The 15,899-nt window shown below is 35.3% G+C and overlaps 1 protein-coding gene across 1 annotated transcript in view; it reads right to left on the minus strand.

Annotated features, from left to right (window-relative positions):
* Positions 1-345: 345 nt before the first annotated feature.
* The window catches only part of SLC15A5 (solute carrier family 15 member 5), an 86,163-nt gene continuing 70,609 nt past the window's right edge, over positions 346-15,899 (minus strand). Inside the window, exons 8-9 of the mRNA XM_043562194.1 lie at positions 5,692-5,800; positions 346-714 (exon numbers count right to left, since the gene is read on the minus strand). Of these exons, the coding sequence (XP_043418129.1) occupies positions 567-714; positions 5,692-5,800 (257 nt within the window). The 3' untranslated portion in view covers positions 346-566. The remainder of the gene's footprint in view (positions 715-5,691; positions 5,801-15,899) is intronic.

The raw sequence follows: 15,899 nt of genomic DNA on the forward strand, positions 1-15,899 counted from the left end.
TTGTTAAGGGCCTCAGTTTTAGTTAACATTGCTTTTTAATTTTGAGAAAATTTCCTTTATATCTTGATGGGATAATATGAAGATCAAATATAGTAAAATCATGTATAGATTTATTATTTAGTCAGATATAGACGGCATATGATCACAAGGTCTGGCATTGTAATAAGTGCTCAATAAATGTATAGAAAGGAGGAATGTTAACATACTATTATTTTGATTCTATTGGCACATTAAAACTAAAAATAGCATTTATATTGCTTTTAATGGCTGAACCACCATTGTAAAAAGTTGTAAAATATAGTAATGTTTAGGACCTAATCATTTTGTTGTCATGGAGGCACCACAGACTTTGAAATTACTTTATCAATTGTAATGTATAATGTGTTAATGCAAAAGCATAATAGTTCACCAGAAGAGTCATGATTAGTCTTTATAAATAAAGTACACCGATAATATTCCTAAAGTCACTGCCATCCATATTAGTTCTTAAACTAAAATGCATAAGGTGTTCAGGTGAAGAAAACGTGAATACTTTGCTCATAGGATGGGTAGAGTCAAATGTAGTTTCATAGGGCTGTCTCCCAAAGATCAATACTTGAAGAAAATTCTTGTGTACTGCCATAAAATTTCTGAGACTTTTCATGGAGGAGAAGTGTTTCTTCAAGATTACTTCCACTGATGTTCTGGGCATTAAAATGATTTAGATTACAATACCTAAAAAAGAAAGAAAGAAAGCTTTTTTTAGGACCAGATGTAGATGACTTGATAAATCATTTGCTTTCTTCCTGTGCTGTCTACCTTTTATTACGGGTCCATAGATACTGGCACAACAGTGATGATTATTTAAGAGCACTGCGTACCAGAACAGTCTTTATAAAACGACAAAGGGAGTTTCAGGAGATGTTAAGTTGTCTCATAAGGACCTTTAGATGGCGCTGTTTTACAACTTGCAATGACTCTGACAGAGCGAGATGGGGGAAAGTCTGAAACCCTATCAACTTTACAGTTTTCATGGAGACCAGGACTCATGAAATACTTCAGATGCACAAGAGATTTGTAAATTCAGTGTTGAACCCATGTAGAAAACACTGTTGTCAAACAATCCATGAATACATTTCTAGAATGCATACCCTATACTCCTGACCCAAGGAACACGTGGCTTTCCTGAGTGTCTGTCTTCGAAGTGCCAGGCACCATGCTAGGGCACTATACCCACCCTCGCTTAGTGAATTCTCACTACAACCCTAGAAGGATGAAATCATCCCCATTTCACAGATAGGGAAACTAAAATTCTAAGAGGTTAAATGACTTCTTTGGGGTTCATATGAATAGTAGTTGGCAGACCCTAGGCTGGGAACTCTCTTATTCAAAATTCTGGCCTTTTCTCCCTGTAGCACACTACTTTTAAAGACACATTATTTTCTTGGGGCACCTGGGTGGCTAAGTCAGTTAAGCGTATGACTCTTGATTTCGGCTCAGGTCACGCTCCCATGGTTTTTGAGTTCAAGCCCCACGTGAGGCTTTTTGCTGTCAGCACAGAGTCTGCTTTGGATCTTCTGTCCCCCCTCTGCTCCTCCCCTGCTCGTGCTCTCTCTCTCTCTCTCTCTCTCTCTCTCTCTTAAAAATAAATAAATAAACAAACATAAAAAAAAAGACAAACACTTCTGAGAAAGTTTTAGGAGGATAGGAATTTCAAACTGCTTTATTCACTGCTGTGTTCCTAGTGCCTGGTGCATAGCACATGCTCAAAAATATTTGTTAAATGAACGAGTGAATATGGGCTATAAGTTCAGTTTTATCAGATACATGTAAGCTTCCGAGGTCAAACATCTACTTCTGATTTGTGAAAGTTTCCAAAGTGAATTTTACCTGCTTTTCCCTCTCAATATATTGCTAAAAGTAACTGTAAGAGAAGAATAGTGCTTGAATAAGTGGTCTTTTGTCTCTGATTTATGTTGCTTTCAATAATTATGACAAGTTATGCACAGAAGACTACTGGTATCATTGACAAAGTTGGGGCAATGGTATCAACTTTAAGATGTGTTTTACAGAGGTGCCTTGGTGGCTCAGTTGGTTGAGTGTCTGACTTTGGCTCAGGTCATGATCTTGCAGTTTGTGAGTTCCAGCCCTGCATCAAGCTCTGTGCTAATAGCTCAGAGCCTGCACCCTGCTTTGGATTCTGTGTCTCCCTCTCTTTGCCCCTCCCCTGCTCTCTCTCTCTCTCTCTCTCTCTCAAAAATAAATAAACGTTAAAATTTTTTTTTAAAAAGATGTGTTTTACCACACTGGAAGGACAGTGGTGTTGAGATAAAAACAAACACCCTTTTGCCCTCCCTCCCTAAAACGTCTGTAATATCTTTTTATTTCAGCATCTAATGTGGGATATATATTTTTATCCAGCACTATAGAGATGTTTATGTAATACTTTTCAGCTAGGGAAAGACATTTCATCTACCTACATCCTTCACCCCCAACCTGAAGAGCCTCAGGTATGACATGTTACCATTGCTACTTTTAGATTTGATTGAGGAGGATTCTAAGACAGACAGAGGCAGAGGACTATTTTTTGTTTTGTTTTGTTTTGTTTTGTTTTTGTACAAATGAAAAATAAATCTTGCCTGATATTCATGTATAATTCCTAATGGTACTCAGGTGATATCTGAGTGACCCTGGCAAGATTCTTTTTGTTCTAGGACTTAAACTCGGATTGTATCACACTAATATAAAAATCATGGTGGGGGTACCCTCAGGTGTCAACAGAGACCTAAGGTCAGCTGTGTGTTGGTGAAGATGCTGTTTCATAATTAATATGCTGTTCTAAAAACTTTAAGAACAAGAATAACTTGGGACTGTCTTGTTCTTGATAGATTTGTCACTGTTATCTGGCTCTTCAAACACTGACTCCTAAATAATATGTTTCAATAATACTGTCTCTAGAACACCTGTGTTTTCTCCTGTTTCTTCACATACTTACTGTTTGTTAGTGTTTGACAATCACGCAATCAGTATAGAACTAAATCAAAATCATTCATTCCTCACTAGAGACACTGATCTCCTACCATAAGTTCCATATAGTTTCTTGCCTAACTTCTGGCTTGGACCGTCCCGCCCCAATGGGCAATAGATACCCAGGGTAATGTGTGACTTTGCACTAATGTAGTTGGTTTTAGCTGCTTGATCTCTGCTGGCAAATTTTCCACTCTTTTCTTCTGATATGTGACACCCATTCTTTCCCGGTGGAGTGGCTGATCGACAGGTGATGGTGGGTATGGTTACTTTAACTGAAGGGATGGGTTTCTTCCCTACCCATCAGAGTCAAGGGGTTGTTATAGAGTAGGTAGAGAGCTCTTCTGTGGCACTTAGAAACAGTATGCTGGTAGGAGAAAGTGTGTGAGCTTTATAAAGATACACACATGGGTTTGAATCCTAGGTGTGTGAACCTAGTCAATTTACTTACCTAGATTCTCACTTTAGTTTTTGTATTTATAAAAAGTGATAAGATTTCTGTAACAGGGAGGTGGTAAAGACTACGTGAGGTTATGTGTGTGTGTGTGTTGCATACTGGCCAAGATAGGAGTGCTTAACACTTGGAAAATTAATTTCGTCCCTTCTTGCTTTGTTTTATCCTGTCTCTATTTTTCCCCCTGTCCTCAAAAAGTAAACAGAAAAAAAGGAAAAGAAAATGTAGGGAAATAGAGGATTTGCTAAGAATCAGACTTATTTCTCAATAAATCTTCTATTATCACTTAGTCTCTTCCCCCTTTTGGTTCCTCCAATATTTGGTGCTTTGTACCATTTTATTCTTGTCTCCTTCTCTGCACCCCACTCCACCATCTGTCACTTCTTTGTAGTAACTCGTTCAACAATCACAGAGAAAGAATCACACTTAAATAATTGAATTTGAGTACTAAATAGTAGCTCATATAGACTGGTACTTTGCTGTCTTCAGTTTTTTGTTTTTTTTTTTTTTCTAGTGCCTGGAACAATGCTTAGTATATTGAATGAATGAGTGAATGAATGAATGAATGAATGAGTAAATCCCCGAGCTAATAGAGTCTGGTTCCAGTGCTAGTTCTTCCATGAATTCAGCCCATAATCCTGGTCATTTTTGCCACACCTCTGCATGAGTCTAGAAGAAGAATTAAAAAGGAGGAAGAAGGAGGCATAAGGCAAAGCATGAGGTCATTATTATTACTATTGCTAACACTTTTGAGCATTTACTCATCCTCACAACAATTTTACGGCACAATTGCTATTCTTACTGTTTTCACTTTACAAATGAAAAAAATGGGCTTAACAAAGTTAAATAGCTTGCTGAAGTTTCTACAGCCAAGTAGTGGAAGTGGATTCAACTGGGCTGACTAAAAAAATTACCTTTCAAACTACTTTATGAAAAGACAAAGGTCAGATCTTACAGTGGGAGAAGATGTAAGAAGTGCAGGGTTTATGAGAACTGGAAGATGAGCACCACTTATGTGTTTGGAGGCAACGAATGGAGGGGAAAGAGGCTTTGCCTTCACCTTCGGTTTTCATCGCTGACTCTATTTTGCTCCAAAACTGAGGATATTCCCCTTGGATCCTTCTGCAAGACTCTTTGATATTCTAATTTGGCTTTCAATCCAAGAATGAGATAGGTATTTATATTGTGGAGGATCAATTCAACAACTTATATACTTTGGAAGGTAAGAAATATAAAAATTCAGGGAGCCATTAAAACTTTTGATTTTGTCATTAATTCTGCCTTGCATGAAATTTAAGTGCCTCTCTTTTATACTGAACCATAAGCTCCGTGAGAGCAGGAACATAATGGCACTAAACATTTATTGACTTACTGACTTTGTGTCCTTCTAGTTTACTATCGCATGTAGTACCTATCGCATGACTGGTGTTCCAACAGAGATTTATTCAATGAATGAAAGAATGATTTAGGCAAGGGAGAAGTGACAGTGATGAGATAAAATATGACTAAATAGATAAGTGAATAGAGGGAAGTGAGAAAAATAAAGATCTCTGTAGTTGACACAACATGACAGGTACTGTGCTCAGCCCTTTACCAAAATTCATATGCCTAAAGCCCACAAGATGTTGGTTTTCTTGATTTTATTTTATAAATATAAGAACAGAGGCTCAGAGAAGTTAGACAATTTGCTCAAAACTACACAGTCCTCCAAAAATACGTCAGTGAGAGAGAGAGGTGGGCTGGCAATGGATGGATGGTAGATGATACATAATAAGCCACTGACTGGTCTCAGGTGACTGACTAAATGATTTTGCAGTTTGTTATTGACCTTGAAATGGTCACTGCTGATTGAAAGGCCTGAATGAAATCCAAATCTTAAGCATCATTAGATTTCTAGCTATTTGTTTAATGATATTTGCTTTTAATGATAATGACTCATTCATTCTTATTATCAATATGGTTATTTCTAATTCTAAAGTGGTGCTATATAGTGGAGAAAACATATCTCCTTTCAGAACATGTTTTAGAATCGAGTAAAGCACTATTTTATTATAAGGATCAATGGCAAAAGTGAAGTCTAAATTGAAATTTCTTGCTCTGAATAATCTGTTAAATTTCTCTAATATGCTAATTTGTCCAGTCATGGCATACAGGATTCCCGTTGGCTCAGTGATAGTTCCCAGATCAATATTTCATGGACTCAGAAATTGCTCATCTTACCACAAACTTACCTTTGTGAAACACTCCAGAATCCCAGGACGTTCAACAACGTTAATGATGCCAAAAAGAAGAAGAAGCTTTCTAAATTGCCTTTGTTTAATGTGTTTGGAAACCAATTGCCTGTTTGGAACAAAAGTAATTGTTATTCAACTGCAGAGTTGTAAGTTTCTGTGAATATTTTATCATTCCACTATTCATAGAGATTTATTCGCTTCAATAATACCTACAAAGCAAAAAAGCTCATCTGAAACTCATTGTCAAGACTCGTTTAATTCTGTAATTAATGGTAAAATAACAAGCAAAGTACCACAAATATTTTGAAGGTCAAAAAAACCTTAATTTGTATAACGCAATATAGGTTCAGAAGAACTGGGCTATCAAAGTAACCCTGATTATGCTAACTTAACTGGAACCGTGTACATATCTTATTCATCCTTATATATCTAGTACCTAGAGTGCCTGACACATAGGAATTATTCAGTAAATATACATTGAATAAATGTAAAATATTTACCACAGCCAGTTCTAGCTGTAAGGTTAGTGACATAATAGACGTAGATGCCAGTTGGTACATTATTTTGACATCTTAGATAAATCTAATATTACATTATTATAATATCACAGAACCTATTTATCAAACTACTTGAAATCTCTAGTTGACATGAAAGTACTTTTTGACCTGATAAGTAATTCCTTCAAATTAATACTTCTAAATAAGATATCCCCCTCTTTCTGATGATGTCAAACTTCTATACACAAAACTATTACATCAGTATATATGAAACTATTTAGGATTCAAGGTAATTGCTCTTACTTTGCTCCTAAGTTTTAAGTTTTGCTTTGGATCTTTGCTATAATTCTCTCTCTCTTTCTGTACCCAAATCCATATCTATATCTATATGCATTATCTCTATTTCTACACACACTCAATTTTCCTTCAGTGGGTTTTGATACATTATTATTTAATACATTATACGAAATAATGTATTATATATGCAGCACTTATTTTTTTGCAGTACTTTTAAAACAACAATAGGATATTAGTATTAACAAATATGTTATAGATACATAGTATTACAGAATATTAAAAAGATTGTTCAAAAGGCAAAACCTATCACCATGGACAAAACTTAAATTCAGTGGGAGTTCTGAATGGGCAGAGTCTTCCCCCCAAAAGTTATACATTATGAGAACAGGAATTGATCTTCTTTGAGCAGTCAGATGCCAAGGTTTGGGCATTTTCTTGCTTTTTGATAGAAGTTCCTACAGTGGGTTGTAAAGAGAGGTGTGGGATGAGAGCAATCAGTCCATGTGCCGATACACTCGATCTTCAGTAACATCTTTGGCACATGGGTTGTGAGTTGCTTCCTGAGCTAGAAAATGGTTCTTGGCCTCTCCCTTGACAGTGCATACTTTTAAATGAGATTTGAATTAAATGTTCTGTTCAGGGTTGATAGTCAGCAAGTACATAAGTATGACAGCTGTGATTAATTGTGCCACTTCCCATTTAAAGCCGTTTCTCTTCTGTCATTTAACAATGACTATTATTACGGACCAACCATGAAAATTAGCTTGTGTCTTGGACCTATAATTGAAATCTGGTATTGAGTTTAAAGCTGTTTGGCAAGTTCTACTTCCCCATTTTATTAATTTGTGTTCCATTACAATAGAAATGCATGGTGTTATTGCTATATTGACATAATGCCTTCATCTGATAGGAGTAGTTTCACATAACGTTTCCGTCTGTGTCTGTCTATTGGGTATTGTGTAGCCCTCTTGTGTGTGTATGTGTGTGTGTGTGTGTGTGTGTGTGTGTGTGCAGAAACCAAGCATTTGATTGTACTTGAATGGGGGTAGTTGGGGTGGAAGTCAAGGTAAGGTGAGATAACATCACACATATTTTCAGGAAGAACTAAACCACCCTGCTAACCTTATTCAAACAGTCCTATTTCCTTATTTCTCCTGAATTAATATCCCAATCATATTTCTGTCCTTTTCATTTCACATCAGCACTTTGCATGTGATGCGTTTAGACCATTTTATCACTGTGTTTCTCTGGCTAGAATGAGAGGAGTTTGTACAGAGTATGCGAAGCCTCAGAATTAACATGACATTAATTCTGCTTGGAGCATGAATTTTGGTCCATAATAAGTAATTGAAAAGGCTATCTTTATATTATAACAAAGTCAGATGAGGGAGAAGAATATAAATTTTGTAAGATCTTAAAAGGTAAAACATAATATTTCTAAAAAATTATGCAATTACAGCAAATACCAGCCTATCAGGATAGGCTCCAGCCTATCAGGATAGCACCAGCTCCCCCTGCATGTGCCATTGTATCTGTCACTGGGGATACTGTGGTGGGCACAAATGAGAAGCACCGTGACTGGGAATTATGGGCGTGTGGGGTGACAAGAGGATGTCATGCTAGAAAGGTTAGGGAAAGCAGTGGGAATTTATGAGTAACACAAAATATTTTCTGAGTGGAGTTATTTAAAAAAATAAAATGAATGATTGCCATATCACCTATTCAAACTCCTGATAACATTTCTATAGTCCTTCTTGAACATGATTTTTAGTGTTCAACTTCCTTCCTAATGCTGATCTTCATGCCAGCCCCATATTTTTGCCTTACTTAGCTATAATTTTACATTCCCTGTGTATCTAATCTATATGGTGAGCTCCATGGTAAGGGGAACAATCACCTGAATTGATAGCACAGGACACACACTAGCATCAAGTTGGACAGAGAGATACTTCATGAAACCTAAAATTTGTTTTATTTATATAGAGATTGTAAGTCTATGTAAAGAGATAGCTTTGGGTGTGAGTTTCACCCAAAGCTATCTCTTTACATAGACTGATAGATAGAGAATGGGCTTGGAGGTGGAGAGATTTTGAAGTCAAATATTGTCTCTGTTATTTAATAGTTTTGTTTTTGGGCATTTGTCCAATTGAACCACTTCAGCCTCGGTTTCTCCTCTCTAAAATGACAGCAACACCTTTCTCACTGAGCTGTTATGAGAAGTAAGGATGTCAAGGGTTGGACACAGAGGAGGTGCTCCATAAACTTTAGATTATCACTCCCACCCACACACACTTTAGAAGTAGCTCATACAAAATCATGTAGCCTGAACTTGATCTCGGGCCCATTTCCTGTCAGATATTTCTTCATGTTCTGTGTGCCACTTTTTTTTTTATCATTATCCCAGGACTGGTTGTAAAATGTTCCATTTAACATTGTCAGTTGACTCAGCTCTTAGGTACTATAACTTTATTTTAGTAGCTTATAAACTTTTATTGTCGTAATTCACATTTGTGCCATTTTTCACCTGACATTTCTAGTAGCTGATTGAAATCTGGGGCATCCTTGCCAAAGGAGACAAAGAGAAGACTTTAGGTCTAAAATGGAACAAACTAAACTTCTCCAGATCTTAGCTTGGGAAGGTAAGGAAGTTTAACAACATGAGAAAAGAATGTGCTACATAAACAGTGGTAAGTGCCATATGTTAATGCTCACAGTGAACCCAAGTTAAGTACTTTAGTAGAATAACCAGCTAGTTAGTAATGAAAGTTAGACCACTCGGTAATAGAACATTCACGAAATATTTAGCATTGCTCAGAAGTTCTCCACATATTTCTTGTTCAGTTAGATTTATTCGTTCATTTGAAAATCACTTGTTAAGAAATTTTCATGTATCATAAAACGGGCATTTCAAGTTGCTTAAGAAAACAAGCTCATAGATTTGTAGAAGAGACATGCAAACAGGTAATTACTCTGGAGTATTAGACCTTATAGACACTAAGTAAAATGTTTCTATTTATTTTAAATTATCATGGCCATTTTAGAGACAAAAGGACTATAGAATTATTTAGACTAGTTCTTGTATTTTACAGATGAAAGAGTGAAGATGCAGAGAGGTATGTTGAGGCATTGCTCAGTAGAATCCTCATCTTACAAACTGCACTACTAAAGCCCCAATGATGCTAATAGAATTATGTTACTATAAACAGCACAAAGTCACTAATATGAAAGAAGAAAATGCTTTATTCTTGTCCCATATTATGTCTTGTATTGTAAAGCCCCAAATTTCATATGCTGTCTTTATGTCTTTGAGCCTCACAGGGCCCCAAAGGCCTAACCACATAGTTCTTTGCCCTTTCAGACACACTCCTCACCCCAGGGGAAGGCCTCCCTCACCTGGTTAATTCCGCTATTAGTCAGCCCAGCTGCCTGCTACTCGTATTAACCCTAAAGCTCTTACCTCCTTCTCAGACCTCAACATCAAGCAAACAGGAAGTCACATCCTCCTGTGGGATCCAGGAGTCACTCCCTGTTTTGTTACTACCAGGCTTGCCCTCCACAGACCTTTGTTGCTCTTTTCTCAAGTTAGCCCCCATATGGCCCTGTGTGACACGTTCTCCTCCCCTGACCTGTGAGTGTGTCTGACTAATAAGCTGCTGTCAGCCCATCTCTCCAGTGTCAGGTGTCATATTTTCAGCCACCTTATCCTATTTAGGTTGAGGACCCCTCCCACACTGACCAGGTGAATAGGAGGTGATGAGAACATGCCCCTACACAGAAATCAAGGTCAGTTCTACACAGAATTCTAGTAGCTTCTGTGGCTCTGATGCATGATTACTGTTTTGGGGAGAAGAAGGAGCAGTTCCATATTCCATTCTAATCAGTACCCAGTACCAAGTAGCTCTGCTTCTAAACTACATCAGGCAATATGACTCCTTTAAAACAGAAGACAGGAAGTAGTGGGTGCATGGCAGTCAAGGCACATTGCTTTCAGGTAGCGTAGCTCCCAAAGAAAAGCATTATAGGTGAATGTGGGCTCTAGGGAACACTCAATAGTCATGTATGCTTGAGACCAGTTTACAATCACATTATTTGATCAGATTGTTGGACAATCAAAAAATGGTGTCAAATTCTCACTCCAGCCCAGCAGTTTGCTTATCACGATTACTTGTGTTTTAATGGGGGCACTTTCACAGAAAACTTCATTAAACATATGGAAAGTGACATAGGCTAAGGGAATCCATACACATTCTTAGTTGGTAAATACTGCCTGTCAGTAAATTTCTCCTACTGAGGATGACTAAATACAAAAAAGGTCAAAATGAAGAAGGAAAAGGGACTGTATACATATTACAACTTTTGCTTATGAAAAAACACCCCTAACACACAACAACAAAAGTTCAAATAACAATAATGATAATAATAATAATAATAATAATAATATAGGAAATCATAAGGAAGAGACAAAAATTTAAAAAAATAGTAATTTCAGGCAAAGTTGAATTCAAAGGAAAAATACTGTCAAAGAGACACTGAGGATTTTTCTCTATTTATAAAAAGCACAGTCCAAATTGAAGATAGGTCAATGAACATCCTTTAAGTAATAAAAATATAACAAGTCTGTTGGAAACTTGGATAAAAACAGGTAGATCAATTTTTGTGAATGACTGTCACATTTTGCTCAAGTTTTGATAGAAAAAGCAACAAAGAAAATGATGTAGAGGATTAGAATAATGTGACTGATAAGAGTTTAATAAAGATTATACTATTGTTTAGTAAAAAAATACTCTCTTATAGAAGTTTAAATAACATCAATAGCAAACCAAATATCTTAGAAAGTAAGATACTGCCCCTACATAATCATTTGGTCAAAGAGAAAAATGAAACCCACAACCACAAAGTATTTGAAAATGAAGTGATGAGGAAATTGCATTTATAAATTTAGGGATACATATTTAAATTCTATTCAGAGGCACATTTAAAGGCACATATTTTTTCAGTTTGAAGGAATGCAAATAAATGAACTAAACATTCAGCACAAAAGAACCCTAGAAAATAAATAAGAATTGTAAGGAAAGTCAAAGAAAAAAATAAAGATGACAGCAGAAAATCATTATATTAAAGAATATTAGATTTAATAATTCTAAGGCCTGATTCATTGCAAGAAAAGGTAACAACAACAGAAACCCTGACAAATCCAAAGAGAATAGATAACAAAAGAGTCAGGGGCCATAACAATATTTATTTATAAGTGTGCTATATTAGTTTCAAAAATCTTATGGAAGAAGGAAGGTGTGGTGTATACGTGTGTGTGTATCTCATTATGTATATGATGGAATATTACTCAGCCATAAAAAAAGAATGAGGAGCACTTGGGTGTCTCAGTGGGTTAAGCGTCCAACTTCAGCTCAGGTCATGATCTCACAGTTTGTGAATTTAAGCCTCTGTACTGACAGTGCTGAGCCTGGAGCCTGCTTTGAGTTCTGTGTCTCCCTCTCCCTCTGTTCCTCTCCCACTCACACTTGGTTTCTCTCTCTCTCTCAAAAATAAATAAACATTTTTTTAAAAATGAAATCTTGCCATCTGCCACAGCACGGGTCCATCTAGAGGGTCTAATGCTAAGTGAAATAAGTCAGCCAAAGAAAGACAAATAATATGATTTTACTTATATGTGGAATTTAAGAAACAAAACAAAGGAATAAGGAAAAAGAGAGACAAACTGAAAAACAGACTCCTAACTATAGAGAACAAATAGATGGTTCCCAGAAGGGAGGTCGGAGGGGGATTGGTGAAACAGGTGAAGGGGATTAAGACTACACTTGTCCTAATGAGCACTGAATAATGTATAGAATTGTTGAATCACTATATTGTACACCTAAAACTAATATAACACTGTATGTTAATATAATTGAATAAAAAAATAAAACTAAAAAAGTATATTATGGAAATGGGATGATTATCTAGGAAAACCTTAATTATCTAAATTGAACCAAGAAAAAAGAAAAAATCTTACTGGCAAGAAACAATGGGGGAAAAGTTACCAGGAAGTATCTTCAAAAGAGATAATGCATCCTAAATGTACCTTTTAATTTTCATGGAAGAGATGACTCTTTCCCCTGGATCTTTCTAGAAAAGCAAAGGACCATCAAATATTGCTACTGCCAGCTGTTGTCTATCTCATGTATGTGAAGATGATTTAATATTGAAAAATCTATTAATTAAATATACTATAATATCAGGAATAGTAAGAAAATCAAGAGGTGATCTCAAGAGCTACTTAAGAAGCATTCAATAAAATTTACTCTGATTTGTTTAGATCTTAGAAAACAAGAAATAGAAATTTTCTTATAAAGAATATCCTTTAACATTATAGACCTACAAATATGTTTAAAAAAATAGAGATTCAAATTAAGATTATGAACAGGGTAAAATGTGACTATCTTCTGGTATTAACACTGTTCTGAAGTTCTTTGTCCTGATAAAGGAATAAAGCATCAGAGTTAATATTGGAAATAAGGATTTTTAAAAATTATATTTAATATTAGATAATTTTTCTGTAAACTGAAAAAGATACTCTCATAAATTTACTAAGAAAGTTTAAGAAGTTGGATTAAGATATAGACATAAATATTAATACTCCCCCTATATGAGACATAATTATTATCTCAGTGAATTTGGAAGGAGGGAAAGGAGTCAGTTCATAACAGCAAAATGAGAAAGAGCATAAAATGCCTACTATAAGTCCAACAGAAATGTTCAAGACATGGATGAAGAAAAGAAAATCTAACTGAACTGAATTTTTTAACATTGAATAAATAAAAAAGTTATGTTATCTACTTAGAGGGAACACTAGATATTATAAAAGCTTTTATTTATTTATTTATTTATTTATTTATTTATTTAATTTTAAAAAATCTTTTATTTCTTTTTGAGAGAGAGAGAGAGAGAGAGAGAGAGAGACAGAGTGTGAGCAGGGGAGGAACAGAGAGAGAGGGAGACACAGAATCTGAAGCAAGCTCCAGGCTCTGAACTGTTAGTACAGAGCCGGACACAGGGACCATGAGATCATGACCTGAACCGAAGTCAGAGGCTTAACCAACTGCTTTATTGTTGGCACCCCGAAAAGCTTTATTGTTTTAATTAACTAACAAGTAGTACTTATTTCATTAACATAAACATGAGATTTGGGGAAAATTGATAAAATGATTCTAAAATTCACCTGGAAATGTACACTATAGGAAATAAGAGCTTTACAAATGAAGAGTAAACCATAAGGAGAAGTATGATTAGCAATAGTTGATATATATCATAAAGTCATAATAATTAAAAAGAGGGTGATACTAAGCTAAAATCAAGAGGCAATTGACAGGAACAAAATAGACAGTTCTAAAATAGCCCTACAATAGCCTAAGAACTAAGAATATATTAAAGTATATATTACTGATTAGTTTCATTCCACTTATCCTATGGCTATGGGGTATTTATGGTTTAAGTAACTTTTCACAACAAATATCAAGTTATGCTGTGAAATTTGCTTATTTGAAGGAAATAAGTATTTACCTAACATAAAAAAGTCCACATGGATAAAAATATGATTTTCAAAATATTAAACTAAAATTTCCATAACCATAGATAAATGCAATGATATTGCATGTTCACAATGCATGAACATGTTATTCATGTTCACAATGAAAAAGGTTAATAGGTTTGATTACCTATATCAGCAAAACTTGTGCAAACCAAACTCATCTATGAAACTAAAATGTTGAGTTAAAATAGGAAAATATTAGCAATATATTTGACTAAGTGATAATATCCTTAAAGTTTAAAAAACATATAAATCAATAGGAAAAAATGACAAATAGACCAAAAGAAAAATGGGCAAAGAATATGATCAAGCATGTCATGAATGAGTAAAGATAAAAGTGTTCATACATTAAAAATTTCAATTTTCCATTCTGAAAAATACAAATTAAAGTAATAATGGAATATAATTTTTGCCAATCATATTCACAAAGATCAAAATACTATTATGCTCAGGGTTGCAATTAACATCTTGAGACAAGTATTATTCTATCACAATGGTGGTATAATTGATGCAGCCTTTTAGAAAACAATAGTCTTTAAAATATTTATCCTTATTGAATGAATAATTCCATTCCCAGGATTCTGGAAAAAAAAAGAGAGTCTTTTTGTTTGTTTGTTTTAGAAATTCAAATGACATGGAAAGATGCTCATGATATTTTCAAAGGAAAAAAAAGTGGGACTTGATATAATTTTTTATTGAGCATTCCTCAGGAGTTATTCAGACTACAATTTTGTTTAAAATATCTCTGTATAATTTTTTTAAGTTTATTTATTTTTGAGAGAGAAAGAGAGAGAGAGAGAGCAAGCAGAGGATGGGCAGCGAGAAGGGGACAGAGGATCTGAAGCAGGCTCTTGGTGGACAACAGTGAGCCTGATGCGGGGCTTAAACCCATGAACTGCAAGATCATGACCTGAGCTGAAGTAGGACGCTTGACAGATTGAGCCACCCAGGCGTCCCTCTCTATATAAATTTAATACCCCCTCCCCACATGCACACAAATAAAAAAAAAATTGGAAAAAAATTTACCCCAATAATAATTGACATCATCTTTTTGGCCTTTTCCCCTCCTCCTTTACAGTTTGGATTTATCTGGTCATACATTACCTTAGCAGCAAAAAATAATATTTTAAAATGATTTCCTCAAGCATACTTCAGGAAAACTCTGACTTCTAAAAATCATTTCTGGTTTATTATCAAACAACAGAAAAGGGTGGTTTTCTCTCACAACCTACTCTTCTTCAGCAATTGAAGTATTGAATAGCAGCCTGGATGTTGTAACTTGGAAGTTATGTGCTATAAAACTGTCCTAAGATATCATTTTGGAAATCATAGTATCCCAAGTAACAATAACCAGTCTAATTCTGAAACCTAAGATTCACTCACTTCAGTGATATGTCACTATATTCCCTACTGAAATCCTAGATTTACCAACTATCTCAAATATACATGGCATTATGTTAAGGGCTATGGCATGTTGCTTTTGATGAGAGGCAGATTTCTGCTATGTCTTTTTGGAGAAAGATTCAATATTTCCCCTTTTTACCAGCTACTGTTTTATTTTGAATGTAGTGGACCTTTGAAAATATTAGATGGTGCCTTTTGGAATCTCTTCAAATTAGAGTTGAGCACAGTAAGCAATTATTTTCCCTGAGACTTTGGCAATATATTTTTAAAGTTATTTTTTGTAACACTGGTGATGTGGTAAACCTCCAAAATTGTTGAGACAAAACTGAAATGGCTTTTATACCTAACTTTATCTTAGGCACATCTAGCACTTCACTATGTGCGAAGAAGTATGTAATTAAAGACATGTAACAGCCATTCTC

The sequence above is a fragment of the Prionailurus bengalensis genome, chromosome B4 (genome assembly GCF_016509475.1).
Source record: "Prionailurus bengalensis isolate Pbe53 chromosome B4, Fcat_Pben_1.1_paternal_pri, whole genome shotgun sequence".
In the NCBI taxonomy this organism is placed as follows: domain Eukaryota; kingdom Metazoa; phylum Chordata; class Mammalia; order Carnivora; family Felidae; genus Prionailurus; species Prionailurus bengalensis.